General features: G+C 54.5%; 1 protein-coding gene and 1 long non-coding RNA gene across 7 annotated transcripts; both read left to right on the top strand.

Moving 5' to 3' along the window:
* Positions 1-5,409: 5,409 nt before the first annotated feature.
* CENPA (centromere protein A) lies at positions 5,410-17,108 on the top strand. Of its 6 annotated transcripts, none has more exons than XM_033072041.1 (6): positions 5,454-5,491; positions 13,181-13,358; positions 14,007-14,139; positions 14,550-14,641; positions 15,842-15,919; positions 16,554-17,108. In XM_033072041.1, the coding sequence occupies exons 3-6, from the start codon at positions 14,058-14,060 to the stop codon at positions 16,686-16,688; spliced, it is 387 nt and encodes a 128-aa protein (XP_032927932.1). In that variant the 5' UTR covers positions 5,454-5,491; positions 13,181-13,358; positions 14,007-14,057; the 3' UTR covers positions 16,689-17,108. The 6 variants fall into 6 exon arrangements, 3 of the variants coding, with proteins under 3 accessions (XP_032927934.1, XP_032927932.1, XP_032927933.1); XM_033072042.1 differs by lacking the exon at positions 5,454-5,491 and adding an exon at positions 11,423-11,489; XM_033072043.1 differs by lacking the exon at positions 13,181-13,358 and having other exon boundaries at positions 5,423-5,491.
* LOC117002708 lies at positions 9,886-11,271 on the top strand. The gene is made up of 2 exons (XR_004419350.1): positions 9,886-9,974; positions 10,794-11,271. It is a non-coding gene; the product is annotated as an uncharacterized LOC117002708 (long non-coding RNA).

Here is a 17,108-nt window from a genome sequence, read left to right as displayed (position 1 = left end):
TGGGACGCCCACGGTGAGCAAGTTCTTTCCTCACCCTTCTCCCACCTGGGACGGTGCTACCGCCTCGCTCCCCCTGCTCTTGCAGCAGCCGCGACTGAGAGGCTGCCCTGCCCTGCTCCATCAGGACTGTGCGGAGGAGGGCATCTGTGACTAGAAAAAGGGACTGAGACTGACTTTCATTCTGTTCTGTCACTGTTTTTTTTTCTCATAGCTGATGTTGTTTTTGTTTGTCTTGTAGATATATTTGTAAAGAACTGTTACTCCAAACCCATACCTTTTGCCTGAATTTCCAAATTATAGTAAACTCGGAGGGAGGGGATTTTCACTATCCATTTTTTTTGGGAAAAAAAAACTCTTGCCTTTTTCTTTTCCTGGCAATACTGTCCCTTTAAACCAGGACAGGGTCTACTGGAATAAGCACATAATTTGCTTTGGTTCCATGACCTCAAGAGGTCCAAACGCCCCACGGGCGGTGCGGGAGCAGCTCCAGGGCGGGCCTTGGCAGACGGGTGATCCAGGAAAGGCCTCAGGAGCGGTTCTGGGGCGGGCCTTGCCGCGTGGGCGGTCCAGGGCGGTGTCCAGCGTCACTGCTGCTCCCTGGGCGGGTGGGCGGAACACGCTAGAGCCGTGCCCGGAGCACGAGCTCTCACTGTCGCTGCTGGAGCCACGTGGCGTCCGAACTAAACAGCAGCAGCAGTGAGAGCGGCGGGCAGGCGCAGCCCCCATGCCTGCGGTGTTCCTGTGTGCCAGCTGCGGATAGCCTGTGGTCGACACATGGGCGAGCCAGGTGTTCAGTAGCGATGAGACCGCCTGCATCCTGTGGCTGCATCGTGCTGAGCAGCGAGTGCTGGCCCTGCCACCCTGGCGCGTCCCCACGGTCACTGCCGCCATCCCTTCCTCCCTCCCTCCCGCTCAGGTGCAGCCGCAGTGTCACCGTGGACCGGGAGCAGAAGGAATCCAAGCTTCCCGGCGAATGTGGATGGTGAGCGCCGGTCCTGGCTGGGTACAGTGCCAGGGCGGTCGCGGGTTCCCAGGGAAGGCGCTGAGGACAAGCCCAGTAAAGAGCCCGGAGCACTCTTGTGCCCCCGAGAGCCCCTGGAGCACTTATTTGGGGTGGTCTGTACGTTTTGCTTATTGCCTAAGGGAGAAGGATTTCTCCCAAGGACATGTGATAGACGAGGAGAATGGCCTTAGGATGAAGGAAAACAGGTTTATATTAAATATCAGGAAGAAATTGTTCCCTGGGAGGGTGTGAGGCCCTGGCACAGGGTGTCCGGAGAAGCTGTGGCTGCCCCTGGAGCCCTGGAAGTGTCCAAGGCCAGGCTGGACAGGGCTTGGAGCAATCTGGGTTAGCGAAAGGTGTCCCTGCCCATGGCAGGGGATGGCACTGGATGAGCTTTAAGGTTCCTTCCACAGTTTAGTGATTCTGGTTGTAATATACGTTGTTATAATTTGTGTTTATATAATATAAGAAGGTTGTATAAAATAAAATAAAAAGAACCTCTTAAACACCAAGCACCCGGGGCCATAGACAATGGCCGTAATTAGCATATCAACAGACTTAGCCCGGCGATCTCTACAACGGACTGGGAAAAGATCATCGATAAAATACCTGCCAAGTACCAATCACCTCTGATGGTTCCCATAAGCAAGAAGACAGCACTTCATTACACATCAATACGGAGCAGATACAGTCTTCATCAGCACGCAGGAAGGACCTTTGTCCAGGGCAGCACCAGAAAAAGGATTTAATCTAAATATGAGAATCTGCAGCAGAAACAAAGGAAACTCTCGCCTCAAGCCAGAAAAACTGTATAAAAACTGGGCTCTCCGAGATGGCAGTGTGTGAACACAGGGAAATCTGATGCGATAGAGGTCAGATCAGCGTGTGTATCCACCCAGTACCGACCCCGGGCTCGGTACTGTTGTTTCGCTTGTGGCTTCCCAGGACCATATTTTCGGTCGCAAAAATAAAAACTGCTGTTTTGCTATTTAATTCGGCTTGATTCGGTTATTATCTATAACACCAGGTAACCCAGTCAAGAATAATCCCTGGAATCCCCAGTTTTGAAGTACAACTCCTTTCCCTAAACCTTCAGGAAGTAGCAGGAGGTAATTACAAGCCGTTTTACATGTGTACGGCAAAACCAAGGATTCCAAGCACTCAGACTAGCGGTAGATGAAGATTTAGTGCGAATAGAAAAGTCTATCACAGCACTCCGGGAATCATTGCAATCCTTATCTGAAGTAGTGCTCCAAAACAGGAGGGGACTAGACCTAATCTTCCTACAACAAGGGGGCCTCTGTGTTGCATTAAGGGAGGAATGTTGTGTATATGCAGACCATACCGAGGTGACTCAAAACTCCATGGAAAAATTGAAAGAAGGGCTAGAAAAACAAAAGAGAGAACGAGAAATGCAGCAAAGCTGGTACAAATCCTGGTTTAACTATTCCCCTTGGTTAACTACCTTACTCTCCACACTAACAGGACCACTGATACTGTTAATATTGGGATTAACCTTTGGACCATGTATTTTTAACAAAGTTATCTCCATTGTAAAAGGAAGATTACAAGCAGCTCATTTGTTGCTAATTAGAGCACAATACGAACCCATAAAAAATTAAAATCGAAGAAACAGCAATATTAGAAAATGCCCAGGAGGTATTAATCAGATTTGATAAACAAAACGGGAAATAAAAAGAGGGAGGATTGTAATGGAATGTGCTTTGTTCTCAAATCCACCTCAGTAAGTGCTTACAGACGCTGAGTGCAAAGGGTTACTTGTTAGCACCTCTTCTTCCTGCTGAGTAAACAGAGGAGCCCCCACCAGACTACAGAGACAGAACAATACCAGAGGACGTGCTGGGAAAGATGACCACACCAGACCCTTAGCGATTCACACCAGGAGGTCAAAGCGACCCCCTAGCAACTCCTCACCCCTGCTTGCTAAAATCGCAGAGTACACCAGCAAATCAGAACGAGCAACTGCAAGAACCGGAAAATAGACTGTATAAAAACTAACTAAAACCGATTTTCGGTGTGAGCCATTGGCGGAGCAATGACTCCCTGGCCGCCCAGCACTGCTTTTGCTCAGTTATCGCTCACTAAATTGGCTTACTAATAAATTTTCTATGATTAATCTAAACTGGCTCCTCCGATTTGTCACAAATATCTATAACACCCCGGACCCTCATTCTGCCCATAAGTGCGTCCCGCAACCCCTCAGATTCCTCCCGAGAGTACCAGTCCCGCGGGGGGCAGTGCAGGGTCAGCATTTCAGGGGTTCTCGTCCCGCCTCCCCAAAACCCCCTCTCACCCCATAGCCAGGCCCTGCTCAGGCCCCGCCCCCACAGGCCTGAGAGGGCAAAGCTTCTGCTTGGCTCCACCCCCTGCAGCTCCTCCGCGATGACCCCCTCGTCGAATAGCGCTCGAGGCGGTGCCAAGCAGAGGAGACAGCACTGGATGCCCCTGGCAGGCAGCGCCCCGCTGGGCTTTGCTGCTCCCCAGGGTCCCCTGCAGAGAGTGCCACGGGGTAAATCATGTGATTCCCCCGGGGCCCTGCATGGGGCAGCACCCTGGGGGTCATGTGAGCCCTCTGAGCACCCCACGGCCAATCAGGAAAAGCTTCTGTAAGCACCAGGGAGCGTCTTCACCCCAGGTATTCTCCTGGGACCCCTTGTGGCAGCAGTCATGTTGGACGTCATATGACTCCCACAAGGCCCTCTGGCCAGTGAGGAGCAGCTCACTGGATACCCTGTAGGGGGCAGGATACTCACAGTCACGTGAGGCCCTGTGGCAAATCAGCAGACGATGCTGTGCATCTGCACACCAGAGGATGCCACCCTGTGGGAAACAAGAGTCTCATGAGCCTTTGCAGCACGAGCCATTTTGGGTGTCACATGACTGCCTCGGAGCGCTACAGTGTGCACCATATCAGAAGTCACGTGACTCCCAGGATGCCCTGCAGCCTGCAAGGGAGGTGCATCCTGAGCCCCTGCACTGGAGAGCAGCGGCCTTGAGGTCACGTGACCCCTGCAAGGCCCCCCCACAGCCAATCGGGAGCGCTGCTCGTGATGCCCTACAGGGGGCGCCATTGCAGCAGCCACTGGGTAAGGAACCAGAGCCCTTGTGAGTCATACTGGGGGGGGTAGGCGCCACTTGAGGGTCATGGGAGGCATTTGTGGGTCAGAGGGGTCACTTGTGGGCCAGGACTGGTCACTTGTGGGTGGGCGTGAGGGCCTGTTGTGGGTCAGAGACCACTTCAGGGGCTGAAGGGGCACTTGTGGGTTGGGAAGCACTTCTGGCTCTTGAAGTGCCTTGTGGAGCTGGGAGAATACTTGTGGGACTGCCGCCCCCTGTGACAGCAGCCCCCCCAGGACCTTTGGACCTTTGGGGGACCCCCTCCTCTGGATGTTGTGATGCCACTGCCGGGCCATAACGGGACGCCTTCGGTATGACACACCCACCCCCAGTTTTCAAGGGTCTGCCACTGCGCCTCCCCCAGGTCCCTCTAATCCCGCCTGTGCTCTCCCTTCTCCCCCCAGGGCAATCGAGACCCTCCTGGAATGCTCACCTGGGCGTACCCAACCCAGGGTGGGGCCAATAAAGCAGTGACACCCCAAAATTCCACCAGGTAGGTGGGGAGACCCCCAGAGTCTCCTCCCTCACTTCCCCTACCTTTGGGATTGCCCCCAATCCCTTATCCCCCATATGTCCCCAAGAGCATTCGGGGGTTTCTGGGGGCTCGAAAGAGAATGTTGCTGGGGTGCCGGGTGTCTCTAGGGGGTCCGTGAGGGTCTGTGGGTGTTTGGAAGGGCTCTGAGACTGCAGAAGGGGTTTGGGAGTGTATGGGGAGCGCTGGCAATCGGGAGTGGTTTGCGGGGGCTGGGTGTCTATAGGGGTCCGGAAAAAATCTGTGCGATTTGGGAGGGCCCTCTAGGGTGTTGCGGGAGGTCTGTGGAAGATGTTGGGCGTCCAGGAAGGGGTTTGCAGGGACCCTTGGGTTTTGTGGGGTCTTTAATGGGGGTCTGTTTTGGGGGGCCCAGGACAGGGCTGGGGGTTGGGTCTGTGGGGACTAGGAAGTCTATAGGGACGTCTGGGGGGTTATTGCGCGTATCGGGGCAGGGAACCGCCAAACCCGTGGGGCCGGGGCTCACCTGTCTTCTTCTCACCTTCACGGCCGACGTGGCGCCGGGGTGTTCTGGTGTCCCCCCGCCCCTGAGAGCGCTGTGGGGGATCATAGGGGGCCTCAGAAACACCTCCTGAGTCCCCAGAAATCCGTCGGGCTCTCCCGCCTCCAATTGACCGCGGCTCGCGCCAGTTTACTCACTTCCTGGACTACAACTCCCGAAATGCCGCGGGGCCCCGTAGAACGCCTTTGGGGCCGGGACTGCAGTTCCTATCATGCCCCGCGGCCGCTGAGGGCGCGGCCGGAGCCGGCGCTACCCAGTAAGTTCCGTCCTGACTGCTCCCCAAGGGCCTCACTGAACCGTAAGTGCTCCCCGAGTCCCCGTAAGTACTCCCAGTTTCCCTCTCCTGACCTTCAGGTGCCCTTCAGGATCCCTTAGTCCGTCTGCCCCCGTCCCGTACTTGCCCAAAAAGCCCCCCTGTGTGTCCCCTCCGAACCCCAAATGCTCTCCGACTCCCTCCCCGACCTCTAAGTGCCTCTCCAGACCTTTTCGTAATCCCGCAAGCACCCCCTAACTGCTTCCCTGAAGTGTCTTCTGGGAACTGGCGAGATGACGACGGTTTAGAGAAAGACCCGCACCCTATCGCAGTATCAGCAACAGTTCAGCCTTTAATTAAAATTTAAATCTGCAATTGCTGGTGTGGGGGATGGACAAGACTCCCCACTTCTTCGTGCCGCTCCCCTGGTCCCTCTTGGAGCCAGGGAAAGGGCAGGAAAAACATTCCTGCGTGTTGCACACATCAAAAATTTCACTGGAATTGGGAACAGAGTCTGTAGTGAGCTTCCCTGATGGGTGGAGATCGATTCCTGTCGGGTGACGAAGAGGTTGAGAGGACTTTGGGGACCAGGAGTATACATCCTGTAGTCCTCTCACAACAACAGAGACCCCCACAGACTCCCCTGTAGATCCCAAATACCCTTAGAGCCCCCTCAAAACGCTCCATAGCCTCTGCCCTGCCCCCACCATAAACCACCTATAAACCCTCAGGACCTTCCCAAACCTCCTTCTAAAACCTCCTGAGGCCCTCTAAAATAACTCATAGATCTGCCCAAATCCCCAGCACTCCCCCACACTCCCAACAGGACTACCCCAGGTGGCCACAACTACTCATGGACTGCCTGAGCCGCTTTTTGGGCTGAGATGTATGTAGGTATAAATGTAAGAGATATAAAATATGCTATAGAAAGGAGCCTCCAGGAGAGGTGGGGAGGGCCTTTGTCAGGGGACAGGATGGACGGTGAGGGTTTTCAACTGCCAAAGAGCCTGGTTAGATGGGATATTGGGAAGAAATTCCTCCCAGTGAGGGTGGTGAGACCCTGGCACAGGTTGTCCACAGAAGCTGCAGCTGCTCCATCCCTGCAAGTGTCCATGGCCAGGTTGGACAGGGCTTGGAGAAACCTAGGATAGTGAAAGGTGTCCCTGCCCACGGCAGGGGGTGGATTGAGATGACCTTTGAAGTCCCTTCCAAGTCAAACCAGCCCGGGATTCTGAAAGTGGGGGAGGTTGGGGGTGGGTGACCTTGGCTGACCCCAGGCGCCTCCCCAGACTGCTCCATCACTCAGGCTTCAGGGAGAGACAGGAAGAGAAAACCTGATGGAAAAGCTCCTGGGGGAGATGGGTTGGGGGGGTATGAATCCCTCAGGAACTGTTCCAGATCCCTTTCCATGGGGTGAGTCCCTCAGGTGGAGGCACTTGGGGCACAGAGACAGCACCTGCCTCACTCTGGTCTCCTCCAGGGCTGCAGGGGAATCTCTGCTTTGGCACCTGCAGCACCTCCTCACCTGGGGAGCTGCTCACAGAGGAGGGACAACAGCAGCGAAAGGAGCTTGGGACCAAAGGAGGCATCAGCAGAGCAAGAAACATTTCCCAAGCTCTAGCTGGTGTCAGGTGAACTCAAAACGGGAGATTGGGTGGGTTTGGTTTGAACCAGAGAGTGAATTTAAGAGTAAATTGCAGATTTACTCCTGTGTCAGGAGCACAGAATTCCCTGGAACATGGATTTGCTGCTTTAAAATGTTGGTTTACTTTCCGTATTTTGTCTTGTGCAAGAGGTCAGTGTTTCACCTTTTATAAATAAAGAGATGATGATGATGACGATGACGCTAGTTATTTAGGCTCCCTTGCAGCACGGCAAGCATCTGCAAGGCAGGTACTTTACTCTCAAGACTTCAACATGTGCAGATTTTACCTTTCCCTTGCTCATAATTTCCTTTTGCTGGGCTACTCCCTCCCATCTGCTGACCATCCCCAAATCCCACAAGGCCAGAGTCTTGGTTGCACCAAAATGAAATGAAACTCTGAATGTTATTTTTCTCAAGGATTTTAAGCCTTATAAATCCCCTGTTCTGAAGTGATATGGGGTGTGGCAGGCAAGACTTAGAGGGTTTAGAGGTAAAAGCAGCATTTCTCATATTTATGAAAAATAAAATATTTTCACTCAGACATGGCAGGTTCTCTCCTGGAAGCTGCTGCAGGGTTTAGGGAGGGAATCTGGAAATGTCCAACAGATCCTGATACCTCCTTTTTCCTTAAGTGAGGACTCTGAAATGGCAAAGGAAAAAGATCAGGAAACCTTAGAAGCTGAGGAAAACGATCCAAAATGTGGTTGCTGAGGCCCTTGCCTGTGTTTTGGGCAGTGAAGGAATAGTTGGGGTTGGAAGGCCCTCTGGAGACCCACCAAGGAAAATGTCCTCATCTGGCACAATCTCTTCACCTCAGAATGTTTGGGGTTTGGGAGGTGAAACCTAATTTGTGTCCCTGAAGGGATGGATGGAGTTTTCTCCAGATTTGGGTTTGGAGGAAACAGAACTGTAAGTGTTGCATTGCTCTCACCTGGCTTTTGTGTTTCCCAGCCCTGTGTCACATGGCAGGACAGGCCAGGCTCCTCCCTGCCCACCTGTCCCACCTGCTGAGTCCTTCCAAAGGGCTGTATAGGGAGCCTGGACCCACTTCACTCCCCTCATCCATCCAGGAACTGTCCCATCATAGAAGGCAGATTGGTTCTGTGGTGTAATTTTATGGAGTCCAGTGGGGAAACTTCTCCCTGCCTTCCTCCCTGATTATCTCATGCTCCTCTTCCTGTTTTATTCTCTGTTGCTATGTCCTCCTCCCTGTGCCATCATTCCTCCCTGTGCCATCACTCCTCTCTGTATTCCCTGTCCTGCTCCCTGTGCCATCGTTCTTCCCTGTAACTGGCACAATTTTCTTTCCCTCAGTTTTACATATTCCATCATCACTTGCAAGCTGCTCCTGCTTTCACAGAAGCACAAAATCAGTTTGATTGGAAGGGACCAGTGAGTCATCTGGTCCAACCTCCCTGCTCAGGCAGGATCATCCCAAGCACATGGCACAGGGTTGTGTCCAGACCTACAGTCCCCTGTAGATCCAGATGAGGTTCAGTGTACACCAACCGTGTGGTGGAATTTCCTACTGAGGTGCTGTCACCATATACCAACTCGTTGGCAGTGATGTCATGCAAAGAGTGGATTATTTGGTTACCAAACTCTGGCAATATGAATAAAGTTCTCTTTTTCACCCTATGGGCCTGCATCTTGTCCGTGGAAAGGACCTTCAACAATTTAAAGGAGACTACCAGCAATTTAAACAAGTGCTCCATGCCCCACCAATACAGACCAGAGTCTCTAGGGGAAGGAGGGGGCACACCACGAGGTAACCTGTGCTTTTACCTGCCTGGCTGTGGTGAAGACATGAGGAAGTGGGATGGAAAACCCACCTCTGTCTTGGCAGCACAGGTGTGTGAGTTGAGAGGAAAAATTAAACACCACAGAAAACTCTTCAAAGAAAAATGCCACTCAGTTTCCACTGGGCAAGTCCTCTGGCAGAGTTGAAGAGCTGATCTTACTTCTGACCCTCTGGAAGGGATCTCCAGATCATTTTTACAAGAAGTGAGCAACGAGTGCCATGATCAGAGCTAGTGGGGCACTGGCTCCAGCCAGGTGTGGGAAAAGGATACTGAGGTCTGTTGGACTGTGTGGATCCATGGTCTGGCACAGCAGAGCCACAGGAGCACAAGGCTTTTGTTGACATGGGCGCACAATGTACCCTGATGCCATCGTGCAGGGGCAGAATCCATCTCTGGTTTTTGGATGACGGGGGATCCCAACAGGGACTATACTGGAAGCTGGAGTGCTCCTGACTGAGCATGAGTGGCAGAAAAATTCCATTGTCGCTGACCTAGAGTCTCCGTGTATCCTTGGCATAGATCACTTCAGGGGAGGTATTTCAAGGACCCAAAAAGACATCATTGGGCTTTGGGAGAGCTACTGTGGAAACAGAAGAAATTAAGACAGCTGAATCTCTTGCTTGGTCTTTCAGAGGACCCTTCTGCTGTGGGACTGCTGAGGGTTGAAGAACAGCAGGTACTGATGGCTGGCCCAACAGTGTCCCTTTGGCAACATGGCACCAACTGTGACTTTAGGACCCTATCCGTGAGATGATCCATGAACTGGAGAGCTGGCATTCTTAGCAAGACGTGCTCACCCCTCAATAACCCCATATGGCCCCTATCTGAATCCTGTGGAAAGTGGACGCTGACAGTGGACTGTCACGGCCTGAATGAAGTCACACCATCACTGAATGCTGCCTTTCTGGACATGTTGGAACTTCAGTTTGAGCTGAAATCTAAGGCAACAATATTTTGCCACCATAGATATTGCAAATTCATTCTTCTCTTTTATCTGTCAGCAGATTTCCAGATCTGGGGTCCTTCTTTGAGGCTGCCCCATGTGGGGTCTTGGCCTCCCTGTGGCCCCCCGCCCACACAGGTGAGCTTGGTGGCCACATTGCTTAGTGCTCCAGGGGACTCCTGGGGGTGCCTGGTGAATGGGGAGCTATGGCTGATGATGGAGCTCTTGTGCCCAGTCACAAGAGGGGCATGTCCAACTTTCAGGGGTGCCTCAGTCTTTTGGGGAGGGGAGTGTCCAGTCCAGTGATGGGTCCCCCAATCCCATAGGAGGAGGGGGGCTATGTCCCAATCCCATGGTAAAGGTCTCAGTTCCAGGAAGGTAAATCAGTTACATGTGGGAGTCTCTCTCTCATTAATTGGGAGGGAGTTCCAATTCCAGGCAGAGGGGCCCAGATCCCTCGCTGGGGACTCATTCCATGAAGGGGTATAGTGTCCCCTGTCCTATCAGCAGGGTCCCAAAAATGAAGTGGAGGAAGGATGTTCTTGCCCTGTCCTGTTTGCCATACTGTTGGGGTACCCCCTGTATTCAGGGTCTTTTCCTCCTCTATTTTTTGTCTCCCAGAGAAGCACAGGGCCACTAGAAAGATGTCCCAGCTGGCCAGGAGGAGTCCAGGCATCTCCTGCCACAGGGCACAGACATAGCGGGATGGGGGATACGGTGGGAACATGGACACACAGGGGACACTGGGGACACGTGGGAGACATGAGGACATTGTGGGATACGTGGGGGGACAGGTGGGACATGAGGGACACTTGAAGGATCCTGTGTGCCTGAAGGAGATGGGGAACACGGGGACACAGAGTAGCAGTGAGGGTACTGTGTCCATGGGGAGGGGCGGTGTTGGAAATGATGCAACTTCTAACATTTTTAACTAACTTTAGTCAGGGGTTTTGTTAGTCTTCACCCAGGAGGAAAGGACTGGAAGTTTCTTTTCAAGAGGCTCTGTTCCCCAGGCAATGCCTGATGAGCTTGGCATCTCAATGGACTGGGAACTGCCACAGGATGCACAAGAAATAAGTGACCATCAACAGCTAAACATCCTTCCTGGTGTATCAGAGACACCTGGTTTGGGAACAGATCAATAAAAGAATGAAGAATGAGGACCTAATCAGCATTGAAAGCAAAGGGATCAATAACCAATAGGAAATCAGATAAAAAGAACTGTGCAACTTGTGGACAATGAACATTGAACCAATGAATTTTTCTGGGTTTTGACTGTGTAAGTATGTAAAAAAATCTAGTAAAGACCCATGCATAGAATGGTTTCTCTGCACAACCCAAGCAATATGTGGATGATGTTATTTCTGTTGTACATTCTGGCCAGAACAACATCCTGGCCAGAATAATATAATGCCTTAATTCTCTAACACTAAAATTGTTGTTGGAGATGTATTTTTTTTTCCCCTGCAATTTCGGTGACAGCAGGATAGTAACCTCATGTCTCTCCACTTCCCCCACATCACCTGTGTGTCCTTTTGCCTCAGATGGATTTTATGGACAGCTGCAACTCTCAGCTGACCCCCACTGGCCACAGGGAGGCAGTGGGAGCTGCTGGGAGCATGCTGGGAGCAACTGGAAGATACTGGAACCATGGTAGGAATACTGGGACAACTGGTGTAACTAGGATCAGGGAGGGAACAACTGGAACCATGCTGGAGAGTGAAAGGGAGTAAGGGCAATCATACCGGGGGTGAATGAGAGCAACTGGGACCATGCTGGAATGATACTGGTATCATAGTGGGAGTTCCTAGGATCATAAAGGGAATGACTCAAACCATACTGGAGGTGATTGGGAGTCACTGGGACCAGGGCCAGAAGGATCCAGCAAACTTCAGGCCTTGGTGCTGGGACAGCCCTGGAACAGATTCCCTGGGGATAACCCATGGTATGGGCAGGGAAACCAGGGCATTGGGAACAGCTAGGGCTTGGGAAAGGCAGGTCCTGCCTGGCTCACCTGATCTGCTCTGCCCATGTGGCCCTAGTGGATGTTGGACGTGTGTGGGCTCAGCAAAGCCTTTGGTGCTGCCTCCATCTCCCTGCCTCTCCTGGAGCACCTGCAGCTCCCAACTGGGACAGGTACCTCTCAGTGGGAGAGACCTGGCTGGTGACCAGGCCAAGGAGGTTGGGGCTGGGCACTGCTGGGGTTCCCCAGAGCTCAATGTTGGGGTCGGTCCTGTTCAACATCTCCATCTGTGGCTTGGACAAGGGGATTGAGGTTACCCTCAGGAGGTTCAGAGATCACACCAACTTGGGAGGAAGTGTGGATCTGCTGAAGGGCAGGAAGCTTTGCAGAGGGATCAGGACAGGCTGGATTGATGTGCCAATGACAAGAGGGTCAAAAAAGCCATGTGCTGGGTCACAACAAATTCATGGAATGCTCCAGGCTGGGAAAGGAATGGCTTAAGAGCTGCTCCACAGAAAGGAATTTCGGCTGCTGGTTGGAAGCCAGCTGGATTTGAGCCAGTGTGTGCCCAGGTAGACAAGAAGGCATGGATCAGCCATAGTGTGGCCAGCAGGACCAGGGCAGTGATTGAAGGCCCCACCTTGAGTCCTGTGCCCAGTTCTGACTGCTCACTGCAGGAGAGACATTGAGGGGCTGGAGCATGTCCAGGAAAGGGAACAGAGCTGGGGAAAGGGCTGGAGCACCAAGAGCAACTGAGGGAGCTGCGAGGGCTCAGCCTGGAGAAAAGGAGGCTCAGGGAGGACCTTGTGGCTCTGCACAACTCCCTGACAGGAGGAGGCAGCCAGAAGGGCCAGGCTCTGCTTGAGGGAACAGGGGCAGGACAAGAGGAAATAGCCTGAAGCTGTGCCAGGGCAGGTTCAGGTTGGAGCTGAAGGAGTTCAGGAGGAATTTCTTCCAGGAAAAGGTGGTCAGGCATTGGAAGGGGCTGCCCAGGGAGATTTGGAGTCTCCATCCCTGGAGGTGTTCAAGAACAACTAGATATGGCACCTAGTCTGATGGTCAAGTCATAAGGGAAGTTGGTCAGAGGCTGGACTCAGTCTTGGAGGGATTTTTCAGCTTCAGTGATTCTGTGAAATGGGTGTGTGGTGGCCCACTGGGAGGACTGTCAGGAACTGGAAGATCTAGGAGGACAACTGGGATGTCTAGTGTTAGAAACTGTGAGGTTTGATGGGGTCAAATGAGGGGTGTGGTGGCCCACCAGGAAAACGGGGGGTTAACTGGGAGGTCTGTGAGGCAAGGCCCTCAAGAGCCACAGCCCACTTGGGTCACACTGGATTCACTAACGCCCCAATCTGCTTCTCACAATGGATTTAATGGACAGTTGTAACCCTTGACTGACCCCTGCTGGGTACGGGAGGCACAGGGAGCTACTGGGACCATGTTGGGACCAACTGAAGACACACTGGGAGCAAATGGAACATGCTGGAACCATGTTGGGGGTACTGGAACCACAACTGGGGCAACTAGGATCATACAGGGGACGACTGGAACCACGCTGGGTTTGTACTGGGGGTGTCTGAAACCACACTGGGGACAACTGGTATCATACTGGGAGTGACTGGGATTGTAGTGGGATCATTCTAGTAGGGACAGGAATTGACTGGGACCGTTAGGCGTATAACAGGAATTATACTGGGAGTCATCATGATCACACTGGACTCACACTGCAAGTGACTGGAAAGCACTAGAATCATGGCAGGAGACAGGAATCATACTGGGATCGTTCTGGGAGTGACTGGAACCATGCAGATGACCGGGAGCAACGGGAACCACACTGGGAGTGACTGGGATCACAGTAGAACGATGACAGAGACTACTACCCTGGGAGCACCGAGGTGCGGGGTGACGGGGCGGGGCCATGCAGATTTATGCTAATGAGCCCGCGGCCGCTGCGGCACCCTCGAGTCGCGGAGTCCGGCGACGCTGAACGGTCGCGCGCCCCGATTGGCGGACGGGCGGAAGTGACGTCACAAGCGGCGCGGTGCGGCGGGAGGTTTGAATAGCGCGGCGGCGGCGGGTCACGGGCGTGACGTCACGGGCGAGGAGTGGGAGCAGGGGGCTGGAGGGGACCCGGGATTGGCGTGGGGGGCCCTGGACACCCGGATCTGCTCTGATCCATCTTTCCCCGGCCGCCGGGTCCCCTCCAGCCCTGCGGACGCCTGGACTCGCCCTGACCCCGCGGAGGACTCAGCCGGAGCATGCCCCGCCCGAAGCCCACCCCGAGACGGCGCGGCCAACTCCCAGCCCCACCATCGCCCCCGCCACGGGCACGGGCACGCAGTGAGTGAGGGGAGGGGGACTCCCCTTGTAGACACCCTCTATGGACCTCCCACATGCCTCCCCCTTGTCGGACTCCAGAGCACTCCTATGGACCCCACTATAGAGCTCCCCTTATGGACCCTCCCTCCCTTGTTCTTCCCCGCGCCAACCTGTGCCCTATATACGTTTCCATCACCTATGGTCACCCCACACTCCCTCTACCCTATACCCTGTTCCGTATAACTCCCCATAGTCCCTGTCCCCTATATCGGCCATCACTGTAGCTCCCTATAGATCCCTTATAACCCCACAGCTTCCCCCTGTTCCCCCGACCCCAATAGACCCTCACAGATCCCCTATAGCCCCCTGTGTCCCCCAGGCCAAATAGATCCTCTAAAGTCCCCACAGACCCTCATTCAGTGCATTCCCAGGACGCCGCCCAGGTCAGCGGGTATTGCAGGAGATCCGCAAGTACCAGAGCAGCACCCGCCTGCTGCTGCGCCCCGGCCCCTTCGCCCGCCTGGTGAGAATCCCCACATCCCAAAATGAACACTCCTAAATGAACACACCCTAAAATCCCCAGACACCCCGATTTGCCCTACACAACCTCTCCAACATTCCCTATGGACTCCCAAACTCCCCTAGGACCACACAGATCATCTCAGATACCCATAAAATCAACTTTGGGATCCTTAAATCCCTCCAAGATCCCCCCAAATCCACTCCAGGACCTCCAACATTCTCTGGGATCTCCTGAACCACTCTGGATCCCCTCTCCTGGGATCCCCAAACCCATCCCAGGACACCCCAGATAAACCCTCTTGGACCCTGCAACCTCCCCCAGAGCCTTCAAATCCACCCTGGCACCCTTTGGCTCCCCACAGGACTCCCCCAAATACCCACTGGGACCCTTCAAACAATCCCTAGGACCCCTTCAAATCCAACCCCCAAATCCAACCTGGGACCCCTGAAATCCAACCTGAAGCCCTTCAACCTCCCCTTGGACCCCATCCCAAACTCCCATTGGGACCCTCTAACCCCCTTCAGACTCACCAAATTACCCCCAGAACCCCAAATCACCCCATGGGACTCCTCAGGACCACCCCCTTCCCCCAAGGCCTGCCCTCAACCCTGTTCCAGCCCTCCCCACATCCGTGTCCTCCCCATCCTTGTGACATGGTGAGCTGTCCTCCCCCAACATCCTTGCATATCCCTCAGTGTCCCTCTGTGGTTCCAGACATCCTTGTGTCCCACCACCTTCAGAGGCTGCATAGATCAGGTGTTCCCTGTTCTCTGCCCCTCCCCCTGGGCTGTCCCCCCTTCCCTTTGGGGTTGTCCCCAGGAGAGTGTCCCTGTGTTCCCATGCCTGAGAGTGTTCCCAAGATGTTCCCAGAGTGGTGCTTCCCCCCTACCTCCCACCTGGGGTCTCCACAGGGTATCCCCATCACAGTGTTCCCACATTCCCCACTCCCCAGTGTATCCCCGTCCTGTCACCAGTGTTCCTGTCCCTGGGGTGTCCCCAAAGTGTCCAGGGTGACAACATGGGTGCTCCCAGGTCTCTGGGATGTCCCCAGGGCAGTGTCTCCATGTCTCCAGGGTGTTGCCAGGGTGGTAGTCCCAGCTTGGGTTTTCCCCAATGCTCCCATATTGCCTCCATGTTGTCCCAATGTCCCCCCACTTCCTGTAACCCCACTGCCCTCATGTGCCTCCGTCCCTGCCACAGGTGCGGGAGCTCTGCCTACTCTTCACCCGGGGGGTGGATTACCGCTGGCAGCGCATGGCCCTGCTGGCACTGCAGGAGGTAGGGGTCGGAGGGGTGGAGGGGGGTGGAGGGGGGTCACAGAGGGGCTGGAGGGGTTCTACAGGTACTGCAGAGGTGTCCAGGGGGCTTAGGGGGTGTGGGGAGGGGACTGAAGAGGGATCTCATGGCTGCTGGGAAGATTTCCATGGGGGCTGGGGGAAGGGGTTCTGTGGGTGCTGCGGGGGGGGTCTGTGGGTGCTGGGGATGTCTCTGGGGGGTTGGAGAGGTCCAGGAAGGTCTCTTTGGGTGCTGGGAGTTTTGTTGGAGGTGTCTGAGGGGAGCTGATGGATACTCTAGGAGGGTCTCCATGGGCTGGTGGGGAGTCTATGAGTTTTGGGACAGGGTTCCATGGATGTTGAGAGGGTGTCTGGGAGACCTCTGGGTGCTGGGGTGGGTCCCATATTCCCGGGGTCTGTCAGGGAATGGGGATGGGTCACTGGGCGTTGGTCCCCTCTCACACATTTACAGGGGCAGGGCGTTCCAGTTCCCCCAGTCTCCCATGCGTGGGTTTGGAGGGACCCTGGCTGCTGGGGCTGTGTTTTTGGAGGGGGAGTCTCTGCTCCCGGGGGGAACTGTGGGGGTTGGGGCATGCTGGGGCCTTTGGGGACCACCCTCCTCAGTTTTTGGGACACAGGCGGCAGAGGCCTTTGCTGTGCGGCTGCTGGAAGATGCATACCTGTGCTCGCTGCACGCCCGCCGAGTCACCCTGTTCCCCAAGGATCTGCAGCTGGCCCGGCGCTTGCGGGGACTTGAGGGGGGGGGCATCTGAATGGGGACCCCCTTGAGCCCCTGAAGAGAGGACTTCCACCCTGGGGCTCTCTCCTGACATGCCTAATTTGATTTGGAATCCACCTCCCCAAGGCGCACCACGTGGACCCACTCCACAGACTCCTCCCTATTGGATCCCCACCTCAGGAACCCCAACAACCCCTTCAGGGACCCATCCCAGGGTGGAGGTCCCCTTCCTTAGTCTAGCACCCCTCAGTGCTGAGGACCCCTACCCATGACCTCTGGGACACTCATCAGAATGCCAGTCCCAGGGGAACCTACCGAGGACCTCCAACCTATTTGGGACCCTCCGAGTTCTGCTGCACCCCAATAGTTAATAAATGTTTGTGACCCCTAGGTGCTGTTGCTGGGGAGGATGGAGGGGATTTGGGGTTGAGGGGGGAAATTGGAGGGGAGGAGA

The sequence above is a fragment of the Catharus ustulatus genome, chromosome 14 (genome assembly GCF_009819885.2).
Source record: "Catharus ustulatus isolate bCatUst1 chromosome 14, bCatUst1.pri.v2, whole genome shotgun sequence".
Lineage (NCBI taxonomy): Eukaryota > Metazoa > Chordata > Aves > Passeriformes > Turdidae > Catharus > Catharus ustulatus.
Note: the sequence above shows the minus strand (reverse complement) of the source record. Positions and strands in the feature narration are given on the sequence as shown.